At 43.3% G+C, this 18,114-nt stretch overlaps 1 protein-coding gene across 6 annotated transcripts in view; it reads left to right on the forward strand.

Moving 5' to 3' along the window:
* The first annotated feature begins 7,224 nt into the window (after positions 1-7,224).
* Positions 7,225-18,114, forward strand: part of LOC147460876 (RING-H2 finger protein ATL58-like) — a 42,880-nt gene continuing 31,990 nt past the window's right edge. For 2 of the 6 annotated variants that reach the window (XM_086508574.1, XM_086508579.1), the window contains exon 1: positions 7,651-8,874. In XM_086508574.1, the coding sequence (XP_086364700.1) occupies positions 8,662-8,874 (213 nt within the window). In that variant the 5' untranslated portion in view covers positions 7,651-8,661. The other 4 variants (XM_086508575.1, XM_086508576.1, XM_086508577.1 and 1 more) reach the window with 4 other exon arrangements.

The following is an 18,114-nucleotide window of genomic DNA, read 5'->3' on the forward strand; positions in this document are numbered from 1 at the left end:
ACCACAAGCTTGGCCCTTAAGCACTTTAAGCTTGGGCTGGGTTCTCACCTCAAGTGCAACCCTAACATCTCAAGCATGTCAAGCACCGCAAGCATCTCAATCATTAAGCACCTCAATCATCAAGCACCTCAAGCACCTTAGTCATCAAGCATGACAAGCAGGACAAGCACCTCGAGCTGGGCCGGGTTCGCGTGCCTCAAGCTCAACCCTAGCTTACCTAAGGTCAAAGGACTTTTACACACATTCTTGGAGGTCTTCAATGAAGCTAACCCTAAGGTCTTATGCTCCATTGGTTAGCCTTGCTCTTTGATAGACCATCTCTCATTTGGGCTCCTTTACCATTGGCCCTGTGTTGAGATAGATCTATAAGCACATGTCTATATCTTAACCCTTGTTTTCGTTTATTCTCCCACATTAAGTGATCAGATTAATATGAGAAAATCATTTGGGTTGGTTAGATATTAGTTTTTATGACATTACCTCTCTCTTGAAATCATAGTCGTCCTCGACTATGAGGTAGAGATGGTAAAGTCTCACCCGTTAGTCCATTGGTCTTAGCGGGTAGAGGATCCATTTTTACCCTACGACATCATTCCAGAGTGGATGACTAATCCACTCGGTGCTTGAGAGACATTGTCTGCCGCAAGCATGTCTGCTCTTTTTAGTCCATCTCATACTTCCAAAGTAGAGTGACAAGTTCTACTTGGTGTTTAGGAGACGTAGTCACCACAAACATGATCCTAAGTATGCATACTTCTTAAAATTTGTGCACGAAACATAAAAAGAGAGTCTTATAAGACAAAAACATGGATCATTTAAAATGCATTTCTTTTACATTTGCTTATTCTTTTGTGTCATTGTAAGCATCATTAACAAGGTTCGTATTATCTTTAAGCTATGTTTTTAGCATGCATTTAGCATCTTTGAAAGGATAGTTCTTAACTTAAATAAGATACTGTCAGTAATCTTACCATTTCTTAATACCTTGTGTTCCTGTCGAAGGATGAACTTGGGTTGGAGCTCGTTTGCTTCATCCTCGATCTATAATGGGTCTACATTTATAGCCTCTATTGGTGGCTCTCCTTAATAAGGCTCGAATAGGCTCTCATGAAAAATGATATATATGAGCCAATAGTTGGGCAACTTTAATTGTTTAGTAAGACCCAAAGAAAGATTTCTTTTTATTTAAAGGATAAGGCTCTTTTATGCCAATTGGCAGAAGCCTCTTTTGCCTAGCTAATAGATGGAGATAGCCTGTTTAATCTTCTAAAAAGATTCGTTTTGATCTCGGCTATACTCCTTTTCAATGAAGATCTTCCCAGGTACCTTAAGCTACAAGGGACGTTTGGATCTTCCATCTTTAGCCTCGAAAGGTACTTTCCCCTTAGAAGTACGTTCATGTTATTAGAGACATACTGTTGTTAGGGTAAGTACTTCTCCCATTCTCCCTCGAATCACAAGCTTTTAGTAGATCAAGGATCATTAGTTTTGTGATTTTCCTTTTGGCCATCGATTGGAATAGTAGGCCAACATAAGAGGGTCACTCTAGTTCTGATAGAGACTCTATCAGAAATTAGTGGTCATGGTAGGATTTCTATCCGACACAATTAGATGTTGGCAAGCCATGGTCCTTCTAGCATACTTCATCTTTTGGTATACCATACATTTTGAAACATACTCTTGTATGTTCTTGTTTCTTGTTAAGCCAATACAAGTATGCTTTTATTCCTAAAAGAATAAATTCGAATTCCTCTTTGCCTCGCATATGGGAGGAGCATGGGAAGCGAGGAAGATATAGCCTATTGAGGTATGGAAGATAACCATCCTCTAACGTGAGTGGTTATTTTTCTTCCATTTGTAAAGGCTATTATTATATCCCTAAAGCCTGGGTTAGAAGCATATTTAACTATCATAAAACATAGTTCATTGTAAGTTGCTATTGATACCCTATCTACCCTTGGCCATTGGGAAAGTGCATCGGCTACATGTTTGTGTTTGCCTGCAATGTGAGCGATGTAAAATTTAAATTGCAAAAAGAAATTTGCCCACCTCATTTGATTGTCGAAGAGCTTGGTTTGTATCATGGATGGAGTCCGCAAGAAGTACTTCCATGTGTCAACGGCATGTAAAACAGCTCGTAGTTCCTTTTGTATATGTCCAGCATTCGCTCATTGGATTTGAGTCTTTGAATCTTGTATTCTATGGTATCCCCTTCTTGAAGCAAATTTTTGCTTGAAGGCATGCATCCAGGCATTACATTGGACCTCAAATAGCTTTGAGAGATCCCGTAGTATAAGTGTAAGTTGAGAGATAAGTTTCTCTTTGAACTTTTCAAAAGTATTTTTCTCTCTTTGTAGTCCATGTACACTTAACGTTCTTTTTTGTTAAGTCATGTATTGGACCTGCTATAAGCATGAATTTTTCCTATGAAGCATCTCTAGTATGCACTCATACCTTTAGAGCTTCGCAACTCATGTAGACTCCTTGGATTAGGCCATCTTTTTATTACCTCTACCTTTTGTGGTTCCATACAAATACCACCTTTAGAGATAATGTGACCTAATTGAACACAAAATCCACTTTTCTTTTGGTTAGAGGAAAGCCTAATCTCTCTCAAAACTTACCAGTTCATGCTATTGCCTTTTGAACTCCTCTTGTGGAGCTTATAAAGCTCAATAAGGAGGCTTATTAGGCAGTGAGCTTCATGGTAAAAGCTCCATTGCATGGTCATTGCCCCCTCATTGTGGAGATAGCTCACGGGGGTATCATCAATAAAAACATTTTGGAATCCATTTAGGAATGTAGAAAATTCTAATTCCTCTTGATTCCCGTCTTTTTTTTTTAATTGTTATTGGTTGAAACATTGAATTCATTTACAGACTTTTCAACAAAAATCATGTATATGATATATATAGATTTTCATTAACTTACGAAAAGCATGCATATATACATGGTATAGGATGCTAACCGACTCATAAACATGTATGTACATATCTCCTAGCTTAGGAAAAACAAAAGCCTTTTGCTATGAGCATCCTCTTTTGGAGTTTCCAGCATAGAAACTCAAGGCGGATTGTTGCGTGCATTTATTTGGGGACAAGCACGATAGACATGCCCTTGCTGTCCACACTTGTAGCATTTTTTATCCTTACGATAACACTCTAGCTCTGTTGGAGAGAGTCTATTCTTACCTTTGTAGACTCCTTTCTCCTTAGCTTTGTTATCGGTGTTGCTAGAGTTGCCTTTGGAGGAAGTTTGAGCATTATTCCTTCCTCTAGGCTCATTTTGATCCTTCACTTCCATGGGCTTAGAGTTTCTCTTAACCCCTTGTTGGAAATTGATTTGAGATGCGACCATAGTATGGTGTATGACCGCCGATATGGCATTAGGCCTTTGTGAGTTAATATACTCAGCCATCTCTTCAAAAAGACCCGCACAAAATTGTTGCTTTTGCTCCTCAAAGCCTATCTTTTTGTAGACACTGGCTTTGAGAAGTAAATCCCAAAACTTATCTACATACTTCTGGATAGACTCGTAGGGAGAGAGTTTCAAGCTTTGCCATTTTGTGAGGACATTGTCTTTAGTGTTGCTTGCCAGAAATTGTTTCATGATGGAGGCTCTTAAAGCCTTCCATGTCCTTGGAGCTTTCCTTTGGGCTAGCCCACCATTGACGAGCGGAGCTCTGAAAATGCATAGATACCTGACGCAATTTAGAGGACTCCATGAAGTCCTCATCACCAAAGGCCACATCAAACTGTTGGATGAAGGCCAAGATCTTGTCCGTAGCACCAAAGGTAAGAAAAGTGGTGTCCTTTCCTCCCACCTTGAACTTCTTCAGCTTCTTGGACCTTCTCCATACTTTTTTACTCTTTGAGAGAAGAGCCGCTACCTTCATTGGAATATGAGGAAGGTGATGAAGATGGAGAAGAGGGTGACCTCTTTCTCTCCTTTTCCTTCTTTTGGTACCTCTCTTACTTTTTGTGATAACGAGGAGGAGGACTTTCCGGCAATCTTTCTCTCTTGGGGGGAGTTAGAGATCGTTGAGGCTGCCGTCTTCTTGGAGCCACATCTTCAGAAGTATTGGGAGACTCACTTCTTTCTCCTTCTCTTGGGAAAGGCTCTATAGTAGAGACTTCACCTTTCTTCTTGGATGGAAGTAAGCCCGCTAGCAATCGTTTAAGTGCTTCATATGGGTTCTCCTCTTCTCTCACCGTAGAGAGTCCTCTCTTGGAAATCTCTTGAAGAGACTTCTCAGGTGCTCTCTCTTTTGGGGGAGTTTGGAGAATCCCATAACTATGAAGTTGTTGGAAAAATTCACCTTGTAGGGCTGGGTTTCCCATAGCTTATTGCAGCTTAGAAACAAGACACTTGATAAACATGGGAGCATCATCATTAGCACCTTCATGTGCAAAAACAAAGTTATCAATACTCGTTCTACTCTCTTGATTATTGTCAGCCATGTTAACAAAATTTATGTATGTACTTAGTGTATGATTTGGCAATTCAAAACCTTAGTTGCCACTCCTCTTAGCCTTTGAAAATCGGCTCTTAAGTATCTACACCCATGGTTCAAAGTGGTTAATTGTAGAGAGTAGAGGAGTAGGTCTAACATAGCAGAGTTGTCGAGGGTTAGCTCCTTTCGGACTTCTTATGGCTCAATAATGGTAAAGCCGTAGGCAAGTCTAAAAAGACTCCATTATTAAGTCCAAAGCTCCCGAGGTGTGCACCATATCCCATATAGTGGGCTCAACAAAATCGATAATAGATCCCAGTTCCACTTACCCTAATATAATTAACAACATCAACCATTTATAGGATACTTAAGTCCCTCTCTTCTTAAGCAAGAAAGAGAAACCAAATTCTCTCATACCAGTGTAATGGAAATGGCCTATGAACTTAGAGAATAGCGGAATTAAGAGAATTAGAGTGAGCAACTTTGAGAGCATAGATGGTGAACTTAATTGGTAGTAGCAACTTAATCATAACACTTAATTAACCAGGCATGAGCAATACCTTTGCAAGAGAGAGAGAGAGAGAGATTTTAGAGAATATGACAACAATTGAGGACCGGATTTATGTGGAGCCGGTCCCCCCTCCAAAAGGCATTTGTATTATAGATTCTCTCATTAAGAGAGACTTGATACAATACAATCTTTGTGTTCCTTGAGACCTCTTTGGCAGTATGGAGATGGAAGCTTCATATACCAAGCTTTTGCATAATATCAACAATCAATCTTAGCTTGAAAACAATCAAGAACTCGTGAACATCATTAGTCTTTGTGTTCCCTAAATCATTTGAGTGCATGAGGATGTATACTTTTATGCATCAACTTGTGCCTAAAGCAACAATTAATCTACCTTGCAATACAATTAATCTACTTGCAATAAACCATTAACCTTCTTGCAATAAGCATAACATGCACTTTGTAGAAAGCATTAACTATCCCAAGCCTCAGTCCCAAGACCTCAAACACCTTCGAAGGTGGAGAGAGCTAGCAGGGAATGAGGGTAGGGAAGAGGAAGAAGAAGCATTCCATAGGAGAAAGAAATAATTCCTCACTTATCATCACTCTTCTTGCTTAGCATACATAATAGCATAGTAATGAAGATGGAGAAGATGGAAAGCTTAAGCATTGAAGCATAGCTCTTGGTTGGATTTGCATTCCATAGCCAAGAGTGTTGGTGTAGGTTCTCAACTTCTCAAGGAGCTTAGAGAAGGAGATGGAGCTCTTGCACCTTGCCTAGCACACAATGAGAGTGTTTGTGAGTGTGTGTGGGTGAGTATACCCCCTAAGCAACCCCCTAGCTTGCTTGGGTCGACCCCCCCTTGTAGCTCATGCTTGAAGCTCATTGGACCCCTCCAGGACTAGCCAATCATAAGCAAGAGGCATTACAAGCAACAAGGGTAGCCTTGAGACAAGTGTCCCCCTTTCCCCTTTGAGAGAGAGGACTTGATAAATGCAAAATCAATTAATTAAATCCTCTAAATTATCATTGGACCCCTTGGGTGGCCAACCAATAGGCTTTAGGCACACCATGAGGGCAACATGAGGAGGAACTTGACAAGTGTCCCTTTTGCTTTCTTTGTACCATGCATGCCTTGTGTGAGTGTGTGGGTGTTCTCTTTTATCCTCCCTCATGTAGGGCTCGTCCCCTCCTTGTAGGGATTGAATCTTTGACTTTTTGACACCTCAACCCCTCATGCGTAGGCCCAGTTCCCACCACAAGCTTGGCCCTTAAGCACTTTAAGCTTGGGCTGGGTTCTCACCTCAAGTGCAACCCTAACATCTCAAGCATGTCAAGCACCTCAAGCATCTCAATCATTAAGCACCTCAATCATCAAGCACCTCAAGCACCTTAGTCATCAAGTATGACAAGCAGGACAAGCACCTCGAGCTAGATCGGGTTCCCGCGCCTCAAGCTCAGCCCTAGCTTACCTAAGGTTAAAGGACTTTTACACACATTATTGGAGGTCTTCAATGAAGCTAACCCTAAGGTCTTATGCTCCATTGGTTAGTCTTGCTCTTTGATAGACCATCTCTCATTTGGGCTCCTTTACCATTGGCCTCGTGTTGAGATAGATCTATAAGCACATGTTTATATCTTAACCCTTGTTTTCGTTTATTCTCCCACATTAAGTGATCAGATTAATATGAGAAAATCATTTGGGTTGGTTAGATATTAGTTTTTATGACACCAAGTACATTGAGGTGCAGTACCATTCTGCCTCGCATGTTAGGGCAATGCTTACGCTCTTACATGCATAAATGTTTGGTTTTTCAATCAGCTTGCCGAGCGCACCCCCCCCCCCCTCCCCTCGTGCACATGCGTGCGTGCGCGAAAGATGGAGCCATTAACGATAGAGGAGATGGATGGAGAAGGTGGGCGGAGGAAGGTTGGGAGATAGTGATGTCTGGCGAAGTGTTGTCTACAAAATCTTTCTGGCACTCTCCTTGGGAATCTTCTTACTTTAAAGAGTAGCCATTCGTATGATGCTAGAGTCAATGACATTTAGTAAAGGGTTTCAAAGCATAAAATTGAGCTTTAGTATACAACACACAAAGGGTTTGCAAAATAATGAGGGTGTGGTTGTTGGATGACATCGTGCATATGTAATGTTTGCCAAGTCCATGTCTAGCAAAATGAAAACCCCCATGATCCTTTTGATGAGAGAGACCATGAAGAAGGGACAAGGAGAGAACTAGCAAAATGAAAACCCCATGATCCTTTTGATGAGAGAGACCATGAAGAAGGGACAAGGAGAGAACGTTTGTTTACAGGAATCCGAGTGAAGGCAGGGGACTAACTTTTAGTATGGAGCATTTTCTTGGTTTTGGGCGGTGATGTGGTGGTGGGCACCTTCCCAAATTTGGGCAATTGGAACAGGGCAAGGTGTGACTCTTAGGCTTCTTAGACAGAGAAGCTCAGGCAGAGAGAGAGAGAGAGAGAGGGGAGGTTAGGGTGTCACTATCCTTGCATGCAGCGTAGAACAGTTGCGCAGTTTGCCCTCATTTTCCACCAGTCTGGCTTCTCTTCGTTTGTGTGTTGTCATCTATATATTTGATGCACAGTGGTAGACGTGCCCTGGGCGCCATTGCCTGTTTTTTTTGTCATCTGTAACCATGGCGTTCCCAGGATGATAAGGTGCTTCTCTCTCTCTCTCTACCCCGTCCAACATTCTGCTTTCCTTTGTGAATGTAGGTTCATAATTGTCTGTTTTGTGTGTGTGTGTGTGATGCAAGCTCTGTGCGGATCATTTTTGAGGAATCACTGCACGCCACAACCCGTGGAGAGAGAGAGAGAGAGAGAGAGAGAGAGAGAGAGAGAGAGAGAGAGACGTTGTCTTCAAATTGGTGCCTTTCTTGCAAGAGTTTTACCGTGGAGATGGAGGAAGATGAAAACGTAAGAGTCGGAAAAGGCTACACGACTTCTTTTTGTTCTCTTTGTCGTTTTGGCAGGGTCTGAGTGGGGCCTCTTTTGTTTCGTGATAGCCTGGTTATGTGAAGGGCCTACAGCATATCATTACTGGGCCTCTTGACTTGTCCATATGATTGGGTGCAGACGCCCATTATAACAGAATTGCCCTGTTTTTGTTGTAGCTCATCTTGATGAACAACTCAGCTATCTAAAGAGCCAATGCTCCATTGCAACCCCTCTAATTGGTAGACTCGCATCAGAGGCCAAGATTCTGCTATCAGCAGTCTGTTTTTGTCTCTACTTGGGGATTGCCATCGCTTGTCACATGGTTTTCGAAGTCGCGTGCAGCTTTGATTGTGAAGCATGATGATTCCTCATGCAGGTAGACTTTGACATAACCAGCAAAAGCAGCTACATGCTTCTCTATGCAGTAGGGATCTTGCACTGACAGGCTATCCTTGAATACACCACAGAGCTGCCAAAAGTTGATAGTTTTTTAGGTGGGTATATAGCAGAAAGTCGACAGCAGAAAGAGCAAGTGAAGAGACCAGGATGAAAGCACACCTTGATGACTTTAAAACAAGAAGAATCTGAATCCAGGAAGACTTTTGAAGTTTTCTGCTCTAAGCCACCAGATGCAGGTTCAAAGACAAAAGGAGTAAGGACACAAGGAAGGCCTCAGCACAAGAGGAGATTTCAACCAAGTTAACAGAGCTTAACACAGCATCTTTTGGCTCGAATAGAATGTCTGATAAAGGAGGCTCTCCACGCACAGATAACTGTAGAGGTTCATGCACTCGTGTGCAACTTTACCAAGCAATTGTATTTGCTACCCCTGTACTCTTTGCTTCCCTGCTTTTGCTCCTCTTTTGCTTGCTGTACTTAAAACGCCGACGGGGTGCAAATATTCATTCTCGAATGCGGGGGCAGTTTCTTGCAGGAGGAATCCTTGACACTGTAAGTTTTGGTTTTTTCGCTTTTCTGCTCAAAGAAATTTTTTTTGAAAGTTATCAGAGTCTAGCAATATTGTGAGGGGAATTAGCTCAGGCCGGGGTCCATAGTAAGAAGGAGGTGCTGGCAGAAAAGCACCTTTTCCTGCTTTCCTCCTAGTTCATGACAGGACGAGGAATCAAACACCCACCCCCCCCCCCTCCCGCGGCCTCCGCGCGCCCTCAAAAAAAAAAAAAAAACAACACACAGGGGCACCATTGTTCGAGAAAAGTGTCTCTCAGCTTAGCCTTGAGCCGGTTAGAAATTCAAGAGAGCCGGTTGTGAGGAGAGTGAAAAGGAAAAATGCATGTTGGATTTCGCAAGAAAATAGTGTAGATATAGCTAAAAATATAGTTTCATTTGCAAAATTTCCGCTTTAGGACTGGCTAAAAAGGGATTTGTGTATGTTTGGAATAAAGGTATTTCCTGAACACACACACACACACACACACACACACAGAGGACCCCACCAAGGTCCAGCACACGTGCTGTTGGACCGGCACAAGCTAACAATCAAATTTCCGAAAAAAAAAAACACGGTCGCAGAGACAGATGGACGGGCACACATACACACTCATAGGAGAAATCCCGACCCCTTTGTTTTTTATTGTTTATGTAGGCGTTGACGGTTGTGAAGGAGACTTGACCTTATTCACTCTTAAGCATGATGTGAAAACGCATTTTGGGATGAGTAACAAAGAGTAAAACTACCACCCTTACCTATGTGTAGGTGAACCCATGGGAATTTGTGCTGTCACTCCTCTTCAAGGATCCACCTTCCATCTAGGAGCTACTGCCATGTTACATCCCTTCTTTGGGAATAAGTCTTAGGACAACAACACAATACCTTTTTAAAACGAGAATGACGTAGCTTTTTGATTTGAAGTCTTCTATTGTCAAGAGTTTCAAAACTTTGAAGCTCTGCATGTGAAGCCTCCCTATCTACATTTGTAATGTGGGTACTTTGTTACTTAATTGTGTAGAAAATGATAACCTTGGTCTTGCCAATGTTAGTCGGAAGCCCTCTCTCACAACTTCTCCAGGGCTGTTATGTGTATGCTAAGGCCCTTCTATGAATCTAATTGCCATGGAGATTTCTTTCTCCTCGTTCAATGAACGACTCAATCTCATCAATGGACATTAATGTCTATCACGGGGACGGGCACCACGTGCCAATGGAAAAGAACAGACTGAACAACTTTAAGTACTTTAAATAACAACTGAACTGAAAGAGATAGACGACACACGAGACGGGGAGTGGCGGAGTTCCACCCCGAGAGAGCATTGGCCCCAAAACTTGGCGCTTCTTTCGGTATTTCTTTATATTGCCTGAACTAAGTACATGGCCCATGGCTTTGCTCTGCATCTCCCGCAGGTAAAGTGCCAGAGTGAGAGCCCATGGGCCATATTTATAGACCCTTGGCCTCTCAAAAGCAGTTACATGAAAAGCTACCAGTTCTAAAAGCATCTGGTGCTCAAAAGCTAGTGAAACCGGCCCGTAGGGCGGTAGGCGTTGGCTTTCACCCGAAATTCTTTATTTTAGACACACACAGAGAGAATGTGCAAAGGAAACTTGCGACGGGAATTAACACTTGAGCACACACACGGCTCGGAAGCTAGAATGCTCCGAGCAAACGCCGGCAACCTGTAGGCCGCAAAATTGGCACCCCTTCCGGTATTTCTTTATACTTCGAGAGGGTAAATTACAAAGTAGAGTCCAAGGAATCCTTTATCTGTATCCCGCTAGATACCACCTATTTTGGCCAAATTTCGGCAGCATAATAGCCCCGAAACTTGCGCGAAACCAATTCCCCTGTTGGAACTCACTTCCATTGGCATAAACCCTCTGATTCCTACCCAAAAACAGTAAATTCAGCACGTTGTATTGACTGGTTTTTGCCTTGTTTTCAGCCCCAAACAGTCCCCTAACTGTCCTTTGCCAGTGGGGCACGATTCCCAGTGGTTCTGGCGTCCATATGGCTGAAAAACAGTTAATTTAAAGAGACTGCATGTAGGGGAGAGAGAGAGCAGTGTGTAGTGTGCAGGGCATCACTCCTAGCACCACACTATACATGAGAGGGAAAGAAAGCACTCGATAGCTCTTAAACTGTGACAAATGCAAAATGAGGTCTCTCACTCAGCTAGAAATTCAGCGCCCTTTTTTCTGAATGAGGCAAGTACACAAGAAAGTGCCACTTGGCACATTTACAAACATTTGTCCGTTTCGGGGTTGCCGCCTAAAAATCTCCCGACTGGTTGCCCAGTTGACTTCACGGCAGAGTTGTAAAGTGTTCCCCTGGTCATACCGAAGGTAATGACGCGAACAATTTCACGGCCCAAAATAGCAGTTCCCTAATTTTTAGGAGATGCTTCCGTTGGGCTCCCACTGGTCATCTGACCAACTATCCTCATTGGGACCGCATCCAAAAGTGCAATGTGGCCCAACTTTCGGATAGTTTCTGTTGGTAGTCCCACCTTGACTTTATGCCTTTATTGAGTTCACGTCCTAGTATCCACCAACTTGCTAAGTGCGACGTGGGACCTACATGACCTTGCACTGAGCCTAGACATCCTCTTACTATACGAATTCCAGTGCCGACCAACTTCTCGTCTGCGGGTGAAACTACCGTTCACATTGGCCATACAATGTCCGACCATTTGCAACTTCAAAAAGAGGGTCTCAAAAATAAAACAAAAATCATTGGAAAGAAATTTAACAATTAAGGTTAGCAGTCGCCACGTCCTCGTGACATAGTTAATTGCTGCCACGTCTTCGTGACATACCCTCCCCTTGAAATCGCAAACGTCCTCGATTGCATACCATAAATACACGCCATTGATGATCTTGTGCTATCAACACTCTTTTATCATCGCATGTATCCACAAGAAAGGTCGTAACACATAGATACAAATGACTTAATGAGACCTTCATATTTTTGTCATTTCCATCTATTACACTGAATTCATATGTACATTTGATGTACTAGCCCTATCATTACCCCTCCTTTGCACACGTTGGGTTGGGGCATAGGTAGGCTGTAACCCAAAGGCTTCAAGGTAAAGCTGCAATACATTTGGTGACTCTGACAGTTCATGCTCTTCCATCCACTTTGCATCCATAGGCGGATAGTTCTTGAACTTCACCAAATAGCGTCTTGCAACTTGTCCTTTAACTTTTCTATCCTAATGTGCCAAAACTTGCTCAGGTACCAGGATCTTATCAAGTTCCTCAGCTTCTGGCTAATCCTCATGTGGCCTATCTTCTGGCACATCACCCACGAAGAGTCTTAGAAGACTCACGTGAAACGTGTTATGAATCTTCCACGCATCAGGCAATTTTAGCCTGCAAGCCACATCACTGGTCTTGTCAAGCACTTGAAAAGGCCCATAGAAACGCATACTGAGCTTAGGAAACAGCTGTTCCTTGCCCTTCATCTTTTTTAACCTTGCCTTTTCGAACCTTAACAAAACCCAATCACCAGGTGATAGTAGCAATTCACGACGGTGACGATTAGCAGCCTTTTTCTGCTTTGCCCGAGTCTTCTCCAAGGCAACTTTAATTTTCTTATACATTTCATCCATGTTCTCAACATATCGATCTACTTCAAAGATCTTGTCCTTTGTATGCAAAAATAGGAGGAACTTTTTTGCCGCCTTCAACAATCTCAGAAGGTACCTTGCCAGTCGAGGAATGCACCGTATTGTTGTACGCATACTCAAGCATAGGCAAATACTGTTCCCACTTGCCCTTATTTCAGTAGATCCAAGACAATAGAATTAGCCTCTTCTGACTGTCCATCAGTTTGTGGATGAAACGAAAACGAAAACTTGAGCGTAGTGCCCATGTTCTCAAACAATCCTCTCGAGAACAAACTGGTCATGCGAGGATCACGATCACTGACAATCGATTGTGGCATATTATGGTACTTAAAACACATTGTACATAAACAAGTGTGCCATCCGATTAGATTTTATCTTCTTCGTGACAGGGATAAAATGAGCCTGCTTGCTGAATCTGCAGATAATGGTCCATATACCATCATTCCCTGTTGGCGTTCTTGGAAGATCAAAGATAAAGTCCATCGCAATGCTTTCCCATAGCTTATCCGGAATCGGCAGTGGTTGTAACAGCCCTGGTGCCTTTTGCCTATCAAACTTCACCTTTTGGCAAATTATGCATGCTCGCACGAAGGCATCCACCTCTCCTCAAGGTAGGCCAATAGAAGAATGTCTCTACCGCTTTAACTGTCGCATCAATACCATGATGCCTTGCATACGGTGGGACATGACTCTCTTCCATGACCTTATGTTGCAATGGCCTAGTGACACAAAGTCTGCCATGCATCATCATAAAACCATCTCTGAGGAGGTAGTGCTCATGATGTTGCCCCTCTTGCAACTGTTCAAAGATCCTTGCAAAATTTTCATCATTAGCATACTGTTCCTTCATGTCATCTAACTCATGATGATAAGGAATTGACACAGCTGAAATTTGTGGCTTCCTTGAGAACGCATAAGCCACAACATTCTTCTTGCCTTCCACATGTGCATAATCTGGAAGTGGAACATGGAAAGAATGTTTGCCCATCGCATATGCTTTTCGGATAACTTTGACTGTGTCAAGAAGTATCGCAAGGTCTGATGGTCTGTTTGGACAACAAAATCAACACCTAGGAGGTAGTGCTTCCAACTAGAAAGCGCATGAATCACGGCCAAGAGCTCTTTCTCATAGACTTGCATAGTCTTCTCTGGCCCTTGCAAAATTCGGCTTTCATAAGCTACTACCCGTCCATCTTGCATTAGCACTACTCCGATGCTACTGCCACACGCGTCACACTGGGCCACAAATGACTTCTTGGCATGTACGGCTGACTTCCAGGCGCATAACCAGCCATACTCTGGAACACAGATCCAACCCCGAAATACCTAGGATGTACCGTGGGTGGTGGAAAAACTGGGTGCATAGCATGGTATCCAATTCCGTGTCCATTCAAGACAGCATGCGGGCTCTGAAAGGTGGCGGGCTGAACTGGCATAACCTGTGGAATAGGCGTTCTAGCCACCTGTTCAAGCACGGGAGGAACCTGTTATGGAGCCCCTGACTCCGCAACATGCGAGTGTTCCCTATCTTGTTGAGTCGCATGAAGTACTTGGGCTTGAGCCTCAACAAGCTCTGTATGCGGTGTAGGTTGCCTATTTTGCTGCTGCACTGGTGGCGCTTGCAAGAACTCCATAAACCTTGGGTTCTGCAACAGTTGCGAAAAGACATTCACCGCGGCAACTAACTGAGTCCTGAACGCATCATCCTCAAGTTGCCCAGTCATAAAGCCCTGTACTACTGGAGGGACATTCACATCAATAGGAGGTACAGACTGACGTGGCCACGAGCTCTCGCCAATCTCGAACACCATAGCAGTTTCCTGTCTGTCCTTCGAAGAGGAACCCTCTTCCATAATACCCTTCCATTTGTCGGCCATAGTGTAATCCCACGTTCCTGTACTTTGTGTCTTTACCCAAAACAACCGAGGCTCACTCTTTGAGAAAAAAGTGATTGATGTCTTGGCAACGGAACCTTGAAACCGGCCCGTAGGGCGGTAGGCATTGGCTTTCACCCGAAATTCTTTACTTTAGACACACAGAGAGAACGTGCAAAGGAAACCTGCGACGGGAATTAACACTTAAGCACACACACGGCTCGGAAGCTAGATTGCTCCGAGCAGACGCCGACAACCTGCAGGCCCCAAAATTGGCGCACCTTTCGATATTTCTTTATACTTTGAGAGGGTAAATTACAAAGTAGAGTCTTGGGAATCCTTTATCTGTATCCCGCTAGATACCACTTGTTTTGGCCAAATTTCGGCAACGTAACAGCCTCGAAACTTGCGCGAATCCAATTCCTCTGCTGGAACTCACTTTGTCACAAAACGGGAGCGTACACGAGCACTTAGAAAATCTGAAAATTATAATTCTTTGAAAACATGAGAGAATTCGTTGGCTGGTTTTGTTGCTTTATCTTCTAAGTGGCTGCCCACTTATTAAGTGGGCGGCCGGCATATTTTAAAATTGGTCTGAACCTGCCCAAAAACTCAATAAAACCTTATAAGTTAAAACCAATGCATTTCACAACACTTCCCAGGCGTCCCTGGATGCAACCACATGCACGAATGCAATGCAAACATAGATTCCTCGCGGGAAAGCGTTTGCCTTCCCGCGATTGTTCCTGCTTTTCGTAAAAAGCTTCATTGAACCCATCTTTATTCTTGTGCTTGCGTTCTTACGCGTATTTTCTTACTTAGTTCGGATTTCCTCCTTAGCCTACGGGATGCCCCCTTACTGATGCACCCGTCACCCATCATGTGACGCATCAGGGGCACTCGTAACCCGGCCCTTTCCACCGAATGTACGGAAACTCCTTCGCGATGTTTACCGTCACCCATTAAATGACACATCAGAGTTGTCCGTTCCTGATGGCAGTTCCTGTAGCTACAATCTTTTAACAGTTCTTAGTGCACATAATAAAATATCCTAAAAAAGAAATTAATTATTAAAAATAAGAAAATAGTCCAATTAGCAACATCCCTCTGGCTTCTAAACAGTTGACCTCAACTGTAGTGCTTGGACATATACCCCTAGTATCTCGGGATAAGCTGCTAATTCGTCTTGCGTCATCCACTGAGCATCTAGATTCGAGTAGTTCTTAAACTTAACCAAATACTTTCGTGTTATCTTTCCGGATTTGAGAGGTTGCTCCTGATGACTTACTATCTGCTCCGGTTGGAGTATTTCTTCTGTTTCCTCAACCTCAGGAGGTTCCTCAGCACTAGGCTGGCTTGGAGGCGGTCCCACATACGGCCGGAGTAAACTGACATGGAAAGCATTATGGATCTTCCAATTAAGTGGTAGCTCTATTCGGAAGGTGACATCATTCACTCGCTCAGTGATCTTAAATGGCCCATAGTAACGGGTAGAAAGTTTTACCACCTGAACATTGTGTTTTGATCATTCAATCTAGCCATCTCATCTCGTCCAGAACTCTTGACGCATCTAGATCCCTGTATAGCCACGACACTATTGATACACTATCATCAGCATCCAATCATCTCATCCAGATAGAAATCTTGATGCACTAGAATCACATTCATTTCACATTCACTTAGCCATCACATCTAGATCTTGTTGATCATTAATGGATGTCTAGATGCACTAAGTTCAAATCATTCATCACACAAAGTGTTGTAGACATTTCATCTTTCCAACACATACTCTAGCAATACACACATGAAAGAGCATGTTCAATCTAGGAAATTTCCAATTCGATGTACATATTTCATAAAGTCATTACGCAAAATATTGTTAGTATCCCTAAAATCTCAAGGAGAAATTAGTGACTTTATTTATTCCGCACGACACCAGAGTCAACCTGCTAATCCATCGGGAACTTTCAGAAGACACTGCTAATGATCCAAAAGCCTCAAGGTACAACTCAAAACTGAAGAAAATCTTTGAGGTTCTCTTCCCCCATCTACTTTGCATCAAGAGCCAAAAAGTGCCCTTGACCAAATTATTGGTCAACCTCGCTTACATTTCTGTTCTTTTTTCTTGTGCTCTGTGACCAGTTGCTAGCCCCTCTTGCCTCCCCCGTCTATTGGCACCTCAATCTGAATTCTCTGATGAATTATTAACTGATTTCCTTGCTTCTTTGGAACTCTCTGATAAACCATCAACAACTGTTTCCCTTCCTTTTTTGAAACTCTCTAATAAATTGTCAGCTGGTTTCCTTGGTTCTTTCTTTCCTTGGAAGACTCTTGCCCCGTTGAGGTGTACACTGGCTTGTCTGTAGGATAGCTCAATGTGTCACGAGGACGTGGCAACTGTTCACTATGTCACGAGGACGTGGCAACTACTAACTTTAGTTGTTGGTTTCTTTCCAATGATCTTTGTTTAATTTTTGAACCCTCTTTTTGAAGTTGCAAATGATCGGACATTGTATGGCCAATGTGAACGGTAGTTTCACCTGCAGCCGGGAAGTGGGTCGGCACTGAAACTTGTATAGTAAAAGGGTGTCTAGGCTTAGTTCAAGATCATGTAGGTCCCCCCGTCGCACTTAGCAAGTTGGTGGATACTAGGAAGTGAACTCAATAAAGGCATAGTGCCAAGGTGGGATCACCGAGGGAAAGTACCCGACAGCTAGGCGACATTTCATTTTTGGATGCGGTCAGTGGGGATAGATGGTCAGATGACCAGTGGGAGTCCAACGGAAGCATCCCCTAAAATTTAGGGAACTGCTATTTTGGACCATGAAATCTGTTCGCGTCATTACCTCCGGAATGACAAGGGGAACATTTTAGAACTCTACTGCAAACTCAACTGGGCAACCAGTCGGGAGATTTTTAAGCGGCAACCCCGAAATGGGAAATTGCTTGTAAATGTGCCAAGTGGCACCTTTTCGTGCACTTTCCTCATGCATAAGAAGGTAGTGCTGAATTTCTAGCTGGGAGAGCTCATTTGCAAATCTGTAGAGCTATTGATTGCAAGCTTTCCCTCTTATGTACAATGTGGTGCAAGAAGTCATGTCCTGCACACCTCACACTGCTCTCTCTCTTCCCCACGTGCAGTAATGTGATGCCCCACAAGAGGGCTCTTCATTTGACTCATGTACAACTGTGAGGTCTTATGCGTTTTTGCTGAGGCAAGAGCCTCCCTGAGCAGGAAGAGGAGTAGCTAACTGCTGCTCCAAAAGCAGGCACCGGTGAGGGTGATAACCTCACCGTACAGGTGTGTTTTCAGCGTGGTTATGCGCTGAATTTGGACTGTTTTTCAGCCATACGAATGCCATAACCATTGGGAACAGTGCCCCACTGTTAGAGAACAGTTCAGGGACTGTTTAGGGCTGAAAACAAGGCAAAAACCAGTAATACAGCGTGCTGAATTTACTGTTTTTGGGCAGAAATCAGAGGGTTTATGTCAGTGGAAGCGAGTTCCAGCAGGGGAATTGGTTTCGGGCAAGTTTTGGGGTTGTTATGCTACCGAAATTTCGCCAGAACAGGTGGTATCTAGCTGGATACAGGTAAAGAATTCCCAGGACTCTTCTTGTAATTTACCCTCGAAAAGAATAAAGAAATACCGAAAGGGGTGCCAATTTTGGGGCCTATAGGTTGTCGGCGTTTGCTCGGAGCATTCTAGCTTCCGAGCCGTGTGTGTGCTTTG

This window comes from Adiantum capillus-veneris, chromosome 3 (genome assembly GCF_014529385.1).
Source record: "Adiantum capillus-veneris isolate H3 chromosome 3, ASM1452938v2, whole genome shotgun sequence".
Taxonomy (NCBI): Eukaryota; Viridiplantae; Streptophyta; class Polypodiopsida; order Polypodiales; family Pteridaceae; genus Adiantum; species Adiantum capillus-veneris.